Source organism: Cydia strobilella, chromosome 7 (assembly GCF_947568885.1).
Source record: "Cydia strobilella chromosome 7, ilCydStro3.1, whole genome shotgun sequence".
NCBI lineage: Eukaryota > Metazoa > Arthropoda > Insecta > Lepidoptera > Tortricidae > Cydia > Cydia strobilella.
Window position 1 is genome coordinate 4,729,279 of NC_086047.1, and position 17,317 is coordinate 4,746,595.

General features: G+C 36.1%; 2 protein-coding genes across 3 annotated transcripts in view; both read right to left on the reverse strand.

Moving 5' to 3' along the window:
- LOC134742963 (larval cuticle protein 1-like) overlaps positions 1-7,698 on the reverse strand; it is a 127,592-nt gene extending 119,894 nt beyond the window's left edge. The window contains exons 1-3 of one of the 2 annotated variants that reach the window (XR_010127982.1): positions 7,579-7,698; positions 7,078-7,196; positions 6,441-6,799 (exon numbers count right to left, since the gene is read on the reverse strand). Coding sequence is in view for 1 of the 2 variants with exons in the window: in XM_063676196.1 (XP_063532266.1) it covers positions 6,589-6,799; positions 7,078-7,196; positions 7,579-7,587 (339 nt within the window). In the remaining variant the exon portion in view is untranslated. Of the gene's footprint in view, positions 1-6,386; positions 6,800-7,077; positions 7,197-7,578 lie in introns of those variants that run through there. The other variant, XM_063676196.1, reaches the window with a different exon arrangement.
- Positions 1,973-3,847, reverse strand: LOC134742964 (larval cuticle protein 1-like). The gene is made up of 3 exons (XM_063676198.1): positions 3,806-3,847; positions 3,009-3,127; positions 1,973-2,244 (listed from the first exon to the last, which is right to left on the reverse strand). Exons 1-3 carry the CDS (start codon positions 3,812-3,814, stop codon positions 2,040-2,042), a joined length of 333 nt encoding a protein of 110 aa, XP_063532268.1. The 5' UTR covers positions 3,815-3,847; the 3' UTR covers positions 1,973-2,039.
- Positions 7,699-17,317: the final 9,619 nt, after the last annotated feature.

Genomic DNA, 17,317 nt, shown 5'->3' on the forward strand with positions numbered 1-17,317 from the left:
TTAACAGTCGTTACCTATCACTACATAGTATAAAACAAAGTCGCTTCCTGCTGTCTGGATGGATGTCTGACCCTATGTATGCTTAGATCTTTAAAACTACGCAACGGATTTTGATACGTGTTTTTTTTAAATAGATAGAGTGATTCAAGAGGAAAGTTTATATGTATCAGCATTGCACCCGTGCGAAGCCGGGGCGGGTCGCTAGTAATTAATAATTAAGACCATGATATGTTATCTTAAATTCATATTTTAATATGATTTATTTATGAAAACAAATTTATCGGACGAAGAATAACGTCGGCTAGAGTTGCAAAGCTAGTAACTCCTCCAATTACTAATTATGAAATGAAATGAATATCGAAACTTTATATTTTCTTTGCAACAAAGATCTACCATTAAAAGTTCTACAAAGTAAGTATTCTGCGAAGTGATTATTCAATAAACTAATAATATTTGAGTCATTATATATGAAGCGAAATTCTATAAAAATGTAGTCTATGAAACAATTAACGTACAACCCGCAAACCTCGTAACTCCATTTCAAGGAAATTAGTAATTGGAGGAGTTACTAGGTTTGCAACTCTAGCCGACGTTATTCTTCGTGACTGTGAAACAAAATTATATGAAATGTCTGTCTGCGAAACAAGGGATCACTATGGGCACCCTTCCGCAGGAGCAAATCTGCGGGACTTATCATTACATTACATCTGTAGGTATACAATCTGCACTACTGAAAACGTACCTAGATGTAATCTAAGAAGATTCATGAAAAGAGATTATATACTTATATACATACTGACTAATCTACACACTGCACTGGTACCTTACCTTATTTGTATGCTAGTTACAAGTTACTAGCAGTAAAAAGTAGTTACTAGCAGCCAGTAACTACTTTTTCGGAGATTGTTTTTTTTACATGACTCATGAAGATTTATGAAAATATTTTTGTATGTATATGTAATATTTAGTGGATATTAGTGGCGCGTGGCTTGTCATAATTGTTTTTTTTTTAACAGAAAAAAAGTTTTTTTTATGAAATTGAAGGACATGGTGTTGATTAATAGTATATTACGCTATAAGTGCTAAAAATAGGAAATTCGCAACGAGTGGCGATAAATTCTCTCTCTTCGGTCGTGTTTTAATTCGACACGAGTTGCGAATTACGTATTCGCACATGTATCGTACAACGTTTCACAGTACATGGCCCTTTAAATTTTCGACACAGTGACGTGATGTGCTAATTATCGCACTAGTGCGGTGAAGTAGCACCATATGTACTGTAAAAATATATATTTTGCAGTCTATTCTATTTTCATTAATGATTATTTTGGTCGGTTACTGTAATTTGCACAGTTTATGTAAATATGACACTTTAAATGATTTTTTACATTATCCTAAATAACTCTAAAACAGAAGAAAGATAAAGATAGTTTATTATTCAAGTAGGCATATTACCTATACAATGCGCTTATGAACGTCAAATAAAGCTACGCCGGCTCTAACCCTACACCTCTGCCCCGAGAAGATTTAAATCCCCCCTCAATTGGAGAAGATCGAGATGATATTAAGCATACAGTATTCTTAGAGCCTGCTAGTGCACCACCTGAATGAATGACCAAATCCCTCGTGGGGGCCACTGTTTCGTTTAGCCTGCTAGACCCTTTACTATGGAATAGAAATATTATAAGGTAAAAGGCGGGAGGAAGTCTCGGGCAGACGCTATAAGTACCTAATAAATATTATTACCCTTTGAATTCCTTTATTGATTGATATTTACGAGTCATTTAATTCATTTACACTGGGATAAGACGTTGTTAAATTAAAATATTCTTTGTTCCTTTCAATCAACTTTATTTACATTCGTAAATATCAACAAAAACAGTATAAAAGTAAAAAAATATGGCAGTGAGCATCTAGATAACAAAAAAACTAGGGAAATGCGTAGCGGATGCCGCGCTCGCGTCCCTATAAAGTTGACTTAACTAGGCTTTAAGTTCGTGGCACGGTTTGACTGATGGTCAGGTTTGACCGTTGAAAACCTAGGCGGCCTTGGGGATGTCTTCGCTTTCAGCGTGGAAGCCGGTTTCGTCGGCGTAGTAGGTGACGGCGTGGAGTTTGCCGTCCGCGTCGGTGTAGCTATACGAGCCGCGCACCACTACAACTTCGTGGGGTTTGTTCTCCTCGTCATTCACGGTTTTAAGCTCACCGTTCTCGTCCTTTTTGATGCCGTCTTCAGTTTCGAACCTGAAATTGTAGACAAAGGTCAATAAATTATGGGTATCCAGAATTTCTACTAACTATACTCTAGCCAATCCATTTGTCAGTAGAAAAAGGCGCAAAATTCAAATTATCTAGGGGAAGACAACCCTCCAAGCCTATATTATTTGCCGCCTTTTTCTACTGACGCAAATGGTTTTCCAAACTATAAGTAGGTAATTCCAAAAAACCTCTGCAATGTTTTCGAAAATAAATCATTTCTTTACGTAAACACCGAAATAAACACCTACACTTCTATTACTTGTACTCAAAGAAACAAAACCGACATTATAAATGAACGGTGTCATAATCATATTAAGAAAAATATAGAATACAAATATTTTCATGAAACCCTGCATAACAAATTCTTAAGCTGCTCTAGAATAATTTTCCCTATTACTACCACGGTTGAACTAAAAGAACAAACCCAGGATACCCAGACACATTTGTTGACGAAGCATGTGGCGGATTACCTTTGTATTTGATTATGGATGAATATAAATTGAACTTAATTAATTTTACATATATGTATAACCATTGTATTATCAGCATTACCACGCTGAAATTTATCAAGATTAATATATATTGAAACACGCCCAACTTGTCAGTAGAAAAAGGCGCAAAATTCAAATTTTCTATGGGAACAACTCTTCGCGCCTACATTTTTTAAATTTGCCGCCTTTTTCTGCAGACAAGGTCACTGTGCCAGAGTATATTTACTATATTAATGTCTTAAGGAAATTTAGACTTACGCGTAATTGTATCCACCTTCAGGCTGCTGTTCGAAATCGGAACGAAGAATTTTGGTGGGTTCCTTTTCCGCGGGTGCGGCGAGGGCGACGGCCACGAGGGCGGCAACGACTAGTACAATCTGCACACAAATAATAAATACATTCGTAACTAGAAGACTCGAAACATTTTGTAGAAAAACATCAGAAACGCCTGTAATTGCCTATATTCTTGGGTACTCATAAGTGTATGCATTCTTATTAACTGCCAAGTTTGTGCAAAGTTAGCGTGGTCAAATTCTATATAGGTACGATAAGTGCAGGATATAATAAGACAGCGTTTTCTTAAGATGAAGAGGTTTTTTTGTTTTACATATTTTAATAATTCTATGTCAAAATACCTATATTTTAAAAAATATGAATAAAATAATGTCTTCCAATTTGTAATCAACAATATAAGAATGTTTAGCCTATTTTATTTACACTTGTTATCGATGTTTCCGATTGTTGTTTACAAGAATTTATTTTTACAAAAGGCAGTCAAAAGAATTATGCTTTTAAAAGGCTTGATAAAATTTACATGAAAGCCATTTGGTTTTATGTTTACACAGTTTTATTAATCAGTAGGTAAGAGATTTGTTAACTTGTCTGAATATGAATAAACACAATTTTTTTAATTGCGTTTTGTAGCTACGGAAAGTCTAATATTTGTTGTATTTCTATAACTACACTGGTAACTGGTACACTGCTTAACTTAGGCACACTTCACTAGCGCTAAAATATATTTTTTCTAAATAATAATATAACTATATGTAACTCACCAGTTTCATTTTTGATAATGTTTGTTTTACGTCTATTCGATAAGAAACTGATGAGCAACTGATGCCTAAACGCTAGTGACGAAATCTTTTATACATTTCTCCCTGCAATCTAACGCACTCAATGTCAAATGTCAGACGCAAACATATAATACCGGCTACCCGGATTCCGTCATCGATGATCAGCACGAGCTTGTATATCATCGAACTATAAATGTATTTCGGGAAACGAATTAATAATAGCGCTTTTATTTGAAGTTTAACTAATCCCTGATAGAGCTACAATACATAATACATATACAGGGCGTCCCAAGGGTATGCGACATGAAGGGAAGGTACCTAGGATATTTTTCTGAAAGAAGACTTTGTTATTTTTAAAAGTTAGTAATACTGTATTCAAAGATTTTCTAAAAATTACTTATAATGTTAAACGGTTTTATTTAGCTTGACCTCGTATATACCTTTTTATATTAAATATATTATCTTTATTGATTTCTATTCAATTGATTAGTACTTTATTATAACAAATAGAAATTACATTAATTATTGTCAATTAAACTTATGCTAATACAAAAATACAGCTTAAAACTAAAAACTAAATATAAAAGGCTTCCCCCAAATCACCCCCTTCCGGCATGGTCGCAAGAACGCTAGCGGCGTTGCCCCTCTGCACCGCCAGGCTTAGCCTCTAGGCAAAGAAAGCGCCAGCCCTATGATCGCCTGAGATGCCTATGAGCCTAACCGACATATAATGTAATCAAATCACAGAACTATGGATGGTATAGAAAGGATGCCAATCTCTTATGGCAGAATTGTTGCAAAAGTGACCGCTTTCAGCTTTAAATAATAGTTCCTAATCTCTCCGGTGGCGCTAGTTAGGCTCTGGGACATGAGTATAACATGAACCAACAAATAACCCGACCAAATTACGTAGGTTGTTTTTGGTAGTATTTCGGTGTATGGTGGCGCCGCCTAATTATATACTGTTTTTTGATGGACACTTTTCATACATAGAGATTTGGCTCCTTTATATAGTCTCCATGCACATAACTGGAAAAATGACAGGTCTGCGGTCCAAATTATGGATGGTATAGAAAGGATGTCAATCTCTTATGGCAGAATTGTTGCAAAAGTGACCGCTTTCAGCTTTAAATAATAGTTCCTAATCTCTCCGGTGGCGCTAGGTAGGCTCTGAGACCAAAGAGTATTGTAATGTATAGGAGACTCTATGACATGAACCATAGAGGTATAATAATGTAGAGATGAAATGGGAGAGGGGCAGCAAATAACTCGTCCAGATTACGTAGGTTGTTTCTGGTATGTTGTCAATATGTTTTAATTTTGTCGCATTGCGTATGTTCTGTCCCTCACGATCGCACGGGTGCACATCTATATAAAATACTAGGTGCATGGTCTAGGTACTTCAGTGTATGGTGGCGCCGCCTATTTACTGTTTTTTGATGGACACTTTTCATATATCGAGATTTTCCTCCTTTTACTGCTACACTCCATACTTAACTAACTTAGCGGTTTCACTCGCGTGTTTTTAGTCACACGCGCGACATGTTTGACACTCCATAGTTCAAATGTTCAAATATCCTTATTGATAGATGTCAAAAAGTGACAAGTAACACTGCAAAAAACTAGGTTTTTACAAAAAAGTTTTTTTTTCATCTGTAAACAAGGTACCTAAGTTTACAAATCAAGCTGCGCAAAAATAAAAATAAATTGTTCAAAGACTACAATTAAAATCGTCGACGGCCGCCTATTTACGGATGATTCGGTCAAATTGTGTTTTATGAAAAACAATTGAAACTAATCTAGTGTGATACCTTTACCTTTGGGTATGGTGCTTTACGAAAACTAGTGTTCCACCCCCTCCCCTTTTTTTTGACGCAGGGGTAAATACATTTACGCATCTCGCCCCCCGGGCAATGGGGAAGCCCATTGGGGGGGTGGTATGTGGGACTCGCTCCTCCCAAGCAATTTTTTTTGTTTGCGGTTACTGTGGTCCCCCTTCAATTTATGGCACGGGTAACCTACCGCAACTCACCTTTCATTTTGTATAAGTGACGATGGCGCTCAGACGCATATAATTTCCGAATATTATCTAAAAACCGAATAATGGAACCTTCAAACTCCCCCCCCCCCCCCCGGCTCAAGGGTTACGTTTGATATGTGCCATTCTCAATCAAAAAAAAAGGGTACTTATTCTCGGTTGTCAATAAGGCGCTATTTCCATATAGCTTCAATTTGAAATCAACCTTATCGACAACCGACTATATATGTGGTACATTTTAGTTAAAAACGTCAAATATGTTCACCTCCTGACTAGTCCAAACAAAGTTAGGAAGTCAAATGTTGTGTTCCTAGCATTTCACTCTAACTTTTTTTGAGCATTTATTTCCTGGCCTAATAAGTAGGTACAGGTGTCAAGTATGAGTAGCACAGGTGAAATACATTCCAGCTAACTAAAACTAGTATGGAAATTGCATGATTACTGCGTAGGCAGCGTGCATTTTGTATACCTAAAAAAAGTCAATTTACGCTGGGGTTGTGGTTCATTAAATGAAAATACCTATCCTTTGTTTTTTTATCAAATATAATCACAGTACATGTCAACAAAAATAGTATAAACACAAAAAAATATGGCAGTCAGCATCAAACTAACAAAGAGTGAGTGGGGAAATGCGAAGCGGATGCCACGCTCGCGTCCCGACGATGTTATGGCTTAACTAAATAACAAGAGTTAATGGCACGGTTTCACTGTCGTTCATATCGAGATCTTAAGCCTGAAGCGCCTTGGGGATGTCTTCGCTCTGAGGCTGAAAGCCATTTTCGTCGGCGACGTAAGTGACGGTGTGGGGCGCGCCCTCCTTGTCGGTGTAGCTGTAGGAACCCCGGACGACTATCACGCTGTGGGGTTTGTTCTCCTCGTCATTCACTACCTTAATCTCACCGGTCTCCTCCTTTTTGACGCCATCTTCAGTTTCAAGACTGAAATATAAATAAAGATCCATTTATCACGTTTAATCGAAATCTAATCATTTACCTTTAAATTTCGATGTAAGAATAAGTTAGGATTTAGAACTAGTTAATCGTAATAAATTTACTTAGGGCACTTTAAATGTAACAAATTAGGACTTTCAACATCCAGACAAAATTCAGTAAAACTCAAAACTATTTTACCAATTCCTTAGATGCAGAATCGCAACCAGCTGTCATGATTTATATCAAAAGTAAATGAAACGGACACATTATAAGACTGAACTTACGCGTAATTGTATGCACCATCTGGCTGATGTTCGAAATCGGAACGAAGAATTTTGACGGGCTCCGGCTCGGCTGGCGCGGCGAGGGCGACGGCCACGAGGGCGGCTACGACGATTACAACCTGTATATTTGGTACATTATATTTATTACGTAGGTATGATTGTGCGGTATATATTTTATATATATTTCATATATATTTGTATATTATATATTTGTACATATTTGCATGTATGTCTATATTTATTTATGCAAATATGCAAATATTAAAGCCCCTAATTTTGTTTCTTGGCATAATATTTGCCAATTTTTTTTTCATTTCTAATTTCGGAATTATGATATGGTAACGTCCACGCCAATGTTCTGATAAGTACAAAAAACTAAAATTAAATAAGTTACTACTTAACATGACACAACAAATAAAACATAAGATTTATAATGGAAACTAAAGATGAGCTGAATTTCACTCGTCATTTTAATTTATAAAGAATAATTAGATAACCCACCAGTTTCATTTTTGAGGATTTTTTAGACTAAGTCTGTTAGACGAGAACCTAATGAGCGACTGATGGCTAAGCTTTGGCGACAAAATCTTTTATACATTTCTCCCAGCAAAATAACGCACTAAATGTCAAAACGGTGCAAACAAGCCGGCTCAATACCGGCTACCCGGATTCGGTCACTGATGATCAACTTGTACGGTACATCACAGAACTATGATCACATTTTGGACAACGAATACATTCTAAATACAACTAGAGTCTATCGAGACACGGTTCAATATCGCGCCAGTAAACGAATGACATTTGAGCCGGTTTGTATGCCATCATAGTAAATGCGTACCTACTCGACACGCCTATGTGTGCGTTTGTGTTTAGCATTTATTTGAAGGTTTTATTCACAACTATTTACTTTATAATTTGTCACTTAATATGAAATACGACAAAAGGGTATTGGGTCAAGGGTGGTGTTTCCTGAACGCGTGAATACCTCTCCGTTTGAGCATTTACAATTATTATGATTTATTCATATTTTTAAGGCTGTGCTTAAATCAATAATTAACCAATAGAATTTTAGTAAACAAATCATCAAAAAATAATTTGGTTTAATTTTCGTTTTTTTAGCATTATAAAAAAGTTAAACCATCTTGACGTGTCATTTTATTAAAAAAATATTCAAAAAGCAATAAAAAAATAGTTTATATTATTTATGAAAGCAAAAGAATATAAAAGATCGTATAATATGATTTATAATTGTAACATATTTGCTGTGACTTATTTTTCAAAAGTGATTATTAATGAAAAGACACGTCAAGATTACCTTCTTTCCAATGCTAAAAAAAACGAACTATATAGGTAGTGTCATTGCCCCAATTAGGAATAAAAAAACATTATTTAATAATGCGTATTTGTTGCATAAATCTAAATAAAATTAAATTTAGTTTGCATAATTCGCTAAACGAATTTTGAACACAAAATTGAGTAGGTATGCGAGTATTCTCACAGACGTCAGGCTTGAAGTTCCCACAATAAGTCGATCATTATAAACCGCAAAATCCCAACTTTCATTTATTAATGCGGAAAAAAACATACGCGTCCTACCTTAGCCAATATAAATCACTTTATAAATTGTATCTATTTGGCACATATAAACGTCAAGTGCTGACGCTGCTGACCATAGACCTTCGTTCCAAAATTCTGTCCCGCACAAACCATCACCAACTTCCAGCAACACACATGGAGTTAAGGGTGCACGTCAGCAATTTTCGATCCTTACTCGCCCCTCTTGGGCTTTAAAAACCCCTACAGATTTCGTCACACAAAATAGGCGCCAGTCGCAGAGTTGCGGAAACCTACCCGATTTAGTTGTCGTAATTAAGATTTGCTGCTACGTATTGGACCCTGTAACAAATATTTCATGTTTGACAGTCTGTCTTACCTACTATACTAATTAATATAATTGTAACATACGAACCATCGCATAGCCTTTTCTATACACTCCATGGTACAGCATCCTGGTACTAACAAATCCGGATTGCATTTATACCTCCTCTAACTACTCGTACAATCTATACTATACAGTTACAATGTAACCTGTAACGCAGTAAAACTCGACATTCTTCATGGGTCAAGAACATTATTCATGTTATCGAATCCAATACAATGATATAAGTTTTATATGGTTGTATATATATAAGTTAAACATTTGTGACGTTTTCAACCAAAAGGTACCACATTGTCGCTTGTTGATAAGGTTGATTTCTAATTGAAGCTACATGGAAATAGCGCCTTACTGACAAGCGACAATAAGGACCCTTTTGGTTGAAAATGGCACATTTATTTGGTACAGAACTACTCATCCATGTAGTACCCATGAACTCATGCTCATCCATCAAAGATAAATCAAAACCGAACGACTGATTTGTTGACATATCAATCATATAATTAAAAAACTGGACGTCAGTCTTCAAATATCAAGTTATAACTTTGAACTTTGATAATATCGTGGTTAAGAGGAGATGATGAGTTCGGTTTATTTTTTGGTAGTCTAGTATTATGGCCATTATAGGATAAACCAGCGGTTTAAAGTTTTGTTAAATTTTATAAAAAGTAGATGGAATTCGGTCAGCAACTTGAAAAGGTTGCTAGATTTCGGGAACGAGCTGGGGTGGTTAGAGTAGCGCTACCCCGTAAGTATTTCACGCAAAATAGGCACGATAATGGCTATCGATTTGAGGAAAATGCCCGTATAACTAATAAAAAATAACATGTAAACGATTTAACTCGCCTTTTTGAGATGTTCGTTATTGTTAAACATAGTTTTGCAAATACATTTGCAACAGTGACCACTAAATGGTTCAGTCAAAATTGTTTTTATAATATCTAGAATTTATGGACTTTAAATTGTATAACTAATAACTGACATTACTATTAGGTACTTATACATATAATTATTGACTAGATTTTTTTTATTTGCATCGTAATTTTATCATGATTATATAGTATTAATTTAAAATTTAGTACCTATATTAATGAAATTGTTATCTTGTTAAATAACGTTTTCATATTTGTTTAAATTTTTGCATGTCGTTCACCAACTGAATACTTTTCAACTATATACTGTACCTTAACAACTTACTACTTATTCTGACAAATAAAATATTCTGAATCTGTATAGCTGGAACGCGATAGAGAGCGCTTTCCCTTAAATATTGAGACGGAATGTCATAACTTAATTGAATAAGAAGTAGGTAGCTACTTAACATTCGTAAGCAAATAAAATAAAGCCAATTAAACATTCAATGATATTTAAATCCATCGCTGATGTGATTTTAGAGACAAAGTCACCTACGTAATTTCAAATTATTTAGCAAGTTGGAAGAAAAGAAATCTTGTTTTTTTCCACGTGTTTATAGTCGGATGATACGTGGATGATACCGTGAACAGGTTCTCAGGTGTTTTTCTTAAATGAGGTGTAGGTGAAGCTGATTAATATATTTAATTTACGATACAATATTTTAATAAATTAAGAGTCCCCGGCAAGCTCGGTTCTCCATACAAACGTTGTTACGCTCTCAGTTTAAAACGACTATATAGCTAGATTGCTCTGAAACTTTGTACTTACAATGCGATCGGGTATATCTAAGTCTGTAATCAGTTTATGTCGCTTCAGATACCATAGTAAAAAAATACAGCTAATTTAAGTTATTCATACAAAACTCGTTTTTGCTCTTTTTCGTTTGTTCTATATACTAAGCTTTATAAACTAATTACAGACCTATATACCTCATATCATTGTAAGTTCAAAGTTTCATTACAATCCAACACGTAGTTTTAAAATGAGAACGAAACTGCCAGGCCCGGAGAGGATCTTTGTGTCTGACTCCCGATAGATAATTTATTGAATATACATGCAGAATTATGTAGACCACGAAGTATAAGTAAATCATTAGTAAATTTTGCAATAAGCATGAACCGTTCCTTTAACAAACTATGCAATGAACTATCGCCTGATTTCCGGACCGATACGACCTTCAAACCTTTAAGAGCGTAGGTGCATCTTAAAGGCCGGCAACGCACAACGCACCACAACGCACTTACAACCCCTTTGATGTTGCGGATGTCCATGGGCGACGATAATTGCTTACCATCAGGCGATTCGTCTGCTCGTTGGCCTATATCAGGTGTCGGTAAACTTTTGAGAAAAAGAGCCAACTGCAGTAGAAATCACAAGTTTAAAGAATGTCAAAGAGCCGCAAATTTGCTATTTACAGCGCTTTAAGAGATCAGAAGATGTTTATTGTTTAGTGACTTGGAGAGCCGCAATTGTACCTACATAGAGCCGCATACGGCTCCCGCGGTGCTTTACTTGTACTCGTATGTCATTAGGGCTAGCGCTATGTTCAATTAGGATTATTTTAAATAGTTGACGAATTATTCTTATGTCATTATGTAGCCGTGCGATTGCCAAGTCATTATAAGTATTTAAAAAAAAGGTATCTAATATTGTTACAGTTTTAACACCCCCTGGCACTGACTAAAATAACCGACTTGGTTTCACATCAAACATTACATTACATCTCAAAACTTTTTTGTAGTAAAAGAACTGCGTTGCGAGACTTGCATCTTTTTACATGTAATGTTTTTGATAGCATATATATGTCTATGGTAACGAACGTTTAAAGTTTACGGTTAAATCACACACCTGTGAGAACACAGTCATATAATTACACACAGGTTCAGATATATCGACGATAGTAGATAGATATTAAACAACGCGCCAAAAGTATTTGCTTCCACGGAATACTCTTCCAAATAGAGATATATCTCTACAGTTCGCGAGCTACTAGTCAAATAGTTTATTTTTTCGAACTGTCAAAACGATTTGCTACTATGTAATTTATATGAAACAGCAGCAAACTAGCATGTGACGTTACAATCAAATTACCTACTCTTTATAGTTTTATACGGGTTTTAAAATATAAATTGTGTCTAAAAACAACTGCTGTCCACGTTTATCTATTAATATTCTGATGCTATATTCTCGCATGGTGTAAAATAATTTATTTTAAATACAGTCACCTATTGTTAACATATATAGACATATTACTTTTTGTTTAGTTATTATATATAGAATGGCAGATACATTGGACGCGTAGTCTGACCCGCTACTTTCGATGCTGACTGTACATGGTGACAAAGTGAAACATTACATTAATAATTTATGTAATAATATTACACCCTTCGACCCTGGTTTATAATATTATTATAACCTTCTCAGGTAAACCAGGGTCGAAGTTCAAACTTAAAGGTCGGCATCATACCAACGCCGACAGTAGGTAGGTAGGGTTTCCGGTTCTCTCTACGATACCCTAAAAACTAGTCGTTCGCAAGCTAGAGGCAAAATAAAAGTTATATAATATAACTTATATAATAAATAAGATATTCTTTATTTCAAGAAATTAGCAATTCATGGCCAATTTTTACAACAGGTATTTAGGCACATAGAGATTACGTCATCGGCCTATGTTTGTGATGCGACTGTTTTTTTAAGTTCGTCTAATTAAACATGTCATTGAGTTATGTGCCCACATCATTTGTGTTGCTGCCTGCTGATTAAATCAAAAGGTGCTTTATGGTAGCGGCACTTACTACATTATTAACGTTTTTTTACTACAAAATTGAAGTTGTAGGATGCAAAGGCCTTCTGCAGTTAGGTCTCTTTTCGTTTGTATGGAAGGATTTCAACACGATTTTTTCCCGCGACGCCGCTTATTAGTTTGGCGGTGGCCGTATAATTTCGTAATGGCGCTGACAATAGTAAATCAAAAGGTTTATGCTGCTAAAGTCCCCGGCAAGCTCGGTTCTCCATACAAACGTAGTTACGCTCTCATTTTAAAACGACTAGCTAGATTGCTCTGAAACTTTGTACTTACAATAGGATAAGGTAATTAGTAATTAGGCCTGTAATTAGTTTATGTAGCTTCATATACCATAGCAAAAAAAATACAGCGAATTTTTCATACAAAACATGTGTTTGCTCTATTTCGTTTGATTTATATTCTAGAGCTATATAAACTAATTACAGGCACCCTTAATTAAGATTTGGTTTTTAGCACTAGACATAATACAAGAGTGAAGAATAACTTACAGCAAGTAGGTATTGCGTCAAATTCCAGGTTCTGCAATCGTTGTAACGACGGAGAATAAATAAAAAAGTTATATTTCATATGCGAAAGGCTTAAGGTCAGGTATTCCTTCATACAAGCATAGGTATACAAAGTATGATAGTATTTTATACAATCGTGGTTAGTGATGCACCGGATATTCGGTTACTATTCGGTATCAGGCTTATCCGGCCCTTATTTTAATATCCGGCCGGATACCGGAAAGTGACCTAACTTTGCTTGATTTCGGAGAACCAAATTAGATTTAAGAAACAGTCACACGCACGGTCATAATTCGTTTATTATATTAAAACAATAAACATTCCACTCACTTCTCACTGGCACGCGCACTCATTTCGAACCTAGAAATGAGTCCGCGCGAGTTCACTACGAAACAGGTCAAAACCTGCACAATGCGCAACTGAAAAACCGAAATGTAGGTACTTATAGTTCCGCCGGCCGAATATTCGGCCGATGGACAGGCCGAATATCCGGTATCCGGTATCCGTCAACTATCCGAACAACTATCCGTTCCATCTCTAATCGTGATATAATAGAGCTTTTCAATCGAGTACCGTGTTTAGGCCACGAAGCGTGCTGAGTGACATAAGTAGGAAAGGTACGAGATTGAAAAGCTTGAATATACAATTATACAAGCCTTCTTGGTATAGCTATTGTATACAAGCCTCCTTGGTCAATCTGTGTAAGAATGTCCTATAATATGTATTTATTTATACAATACTTTTTCTGAGGCAACTAAAATAATACTTTTTCTAATACACAACCTAAATAGGTAATTAAACGAAATATCTACTGAAAAATAAGCTCGTTAATTTCTTTTGTTCAATAGCTTGGTTTTGTCCCCTCGACCGCGGCGAGAGGTGATTGGTCAAATTCATTATAGTTCACTAAAGCGTTCCGTAATTGTTAGCAACACTATTAACGTCGACGTGTAGAAAAAATATATTATTGGTTTTCTTAGACCTATAAACTTAGATAGCATAATGCATTCAAGTCTTAATTCATTGCTTACCTAATTAATTTAATGAAGGTGTGTTATCTTACCCTTAACATACTAAGATAGCCTGCACCTGCTCAAGCAGTCAATAGCATTATATATTTAGTTAATAGGGTATTTGACTACTAGTCAAATCAGTTTCTTTTTTCGAACTGTCAAAACGATTTTGCTGCTTTGGGATTTATATGAAACACGCATGTGACGTCACAATCAAATTACCAACTTACTCTTTATAGTTTTATACGGGTTTTAAAATATAAATTGTACCAAAAAATAGCTGCTGTCTACGTTTCTCTATTAATCTTCTGGTGCTTTATTTCATGCATGGTGTAAGATAATTTATTTTAAATACAGTGAAATACCCTATTAATGATAATTTTTTAAATGCCAAATTATTTAATCGAATTGGTATGCGACCTGACGAACGTGAATAAAAAGCTATATTTATCTAAAGCACTAAAAAGATTATTTACATGTCTGCGAATCATGCTTTTTAGGGTTCCGTACCCAAAGGAGGTCTCAATACGAATATAACATAATATTTTCGAAAATAATCGCTCTGAAAGAAAAAAAAGTTGTGTCCCCTCGAAACTTTTGAACCGTTTATTACCACATAATATAAACATGAAACAATAAGTAATTCATACAGACAAAATGAATATGATATGTACAATATTCGGCAAAGTCTCAGCGTGTGTTCACGCAAGAAACGGCTGAGTTGATTAGTAATGGCTTTCAAACTAGAGATAAATAATGTCATTAACGGGTCTAAAGGGGGCCACTGACTATCAGTCCGCCGGACGATATCGGCCTGTCAGTTAGAACAAAAATTTGACAGTTCCGAACAACTGACAGGCCGATATCGTCCGGCGAACTGATAGTCAGTGGGCCCCTTAACTTCTTTAAGACGCCATCGGGGAAATTTCAAGATGAAGAGGACTTTTTATTCCAGAATTCATCTCCTTAGGAGTCCGGTGGCGGCTTCAAGTTGGTATGGAACCGTAGTTAACGAATTCCATTCGTGTTTCTAACATAAAAATAAAACATTTAAGTAATCCATTAGATTTACCTGATATTCGGACGTGATTTGCAAAAATTACCAGAATACACTTTACCGAACCGAAGACAATATTAGAATACACTTTATTAAACTTTTTTTTTTGTAAAATGTCAGTTTTGAGTATCTTCTTCAAGGCTATGTTTACTACGAACAAATTATTAGTGTTCTGTTATTTTACCATTTAGGGTAGACCGAAGCGAATCGGATCACAGGGCGAATCGGATCAGATTTAAAATCTGTTGCTATTTAAAATATTTCTTACGGCTGGCGTCGTAGGCTAAGAGAAGGGACGTACGGTGAAATTTTAGTGTGCTCATATCAATGCAATATTTCAGATATCATCAAATTTTTCATCGTGATCCGATTCATGCGATTCGCCTTTTGATCCAATTCGCCTCGGTCTACCCTATAATTATAGTTTCAAACGAAGGCAATAAATTGTCTAGACACAGACAGATAAGTGTAAAGTGGCAGGTGGTGACATAATTATGCGAATACAATTTTTTTATGTATGCTCATATGGATATCGACTATGGAAAGGCAGAATTTTACAGGAGACCTTGAGGCCTGCCGAACTTTTTTAGGTGGTCCGCCAGGTGATCCCGGTATAGATGTAACCTTGCCATCCGAACTTACGGAACAAATTCATCTTACGGAAGGGGCTACAAAGCAAATCCGTCTTTGTGGCCCTCATACCGCTGCTCTAAAATTCTAAATGGTTCACCGGAGACAGTGGCGTAGCTAGGCGTGGGCGAAGCGGCCTCTTGCCCACTGCCTCGCACTTAAGGGGGGGCCCGCGGGAGCCAAGCCTTTTTATTACCTATATGTGACGTTTTACGGCAAGCGACAATGTGGTACCTTTTGCTTGACAACGACACATATATTGAAAGAAAAGGGCCTCGCAGATGTGACTTCGCCCACGGCTAGATCAAACTACGCCACAGACGAGGTCAAAGTCCGCCTGTGCAGGCATACCTTGTATAGACATTAGGGTGTCCCTTATTTTACGATATACAGAAATTAATAACAATAATAACGCATACCCCCTAAATCGATTTCTTTTATCCCAAAACACTGAAAATTAATTCCTATAACTGCAACCCGTGCCAACTTTCATGCGATCCTCCCATTCCCATACAATGTATGAAAATGACGATTTTTTTTTTTTTTTTTTGTTTTTATTACGACCTTCGACCGCGTATACTATTACTACTGCCGTATAAACATTATTTCACAAGAAATATCGATGTGAACGGAAAACCAATAAATAATTATCAACTTACTGTCTAACCAAATTTCTCCATACCTACCCAGTCATTTGTACGGGACTTTCAGATGCAAGTCGGCACGGGTTTCGGTTACAGGAATGTCCTGAAAAAAATTTTCTGCGTGTTTTGGGGTAGTATCTTTATATTTAGACTGTATAGTGTATGCGTTGTTAATTTTTAAAATCGCAAAAAAAGGGACACAGGTCTTGCTCATCTTTAAGTTTATTTGCATTAAATGCACGCGGTCCGATTTCAGACTTTTCCTTCTCCACTTCTCACGTCTTCGGCATCCTCTTTCTTGTAAAACCAATGGCACGCATATTATCCGTCAGCCGGCACCGCTACCCTTTTCCCTTTACGACCCAAACCCAAACGCACTAACTGCGGCGCGGGCCTCAACTTCGATTTTAGCTCGTAAATCGCAACCACGGGTGAGTAATTAACATTTGAAACCGCAAGATAAGTTTAAGAGTGTACCAAAATTAATTCAGCTTCGATCCATATATGCTTCGTTAGTAGCTGCACGTCTACGATATTCGGTGGATTGCAGGTTAAACTCTCAAAGATAAAGTAGGTACAAGGATAAGGTTAAACAAACAAACAAAATACAAAAAACACGTTTATTTGAACAGAAAGTAAAAACAAAACACGTCGGCACTTTATATACAGACGATAATAATAAATATTAGGTACTAGCTTATAGCTCAAAATCTTCGACTCACAACTAGCACAC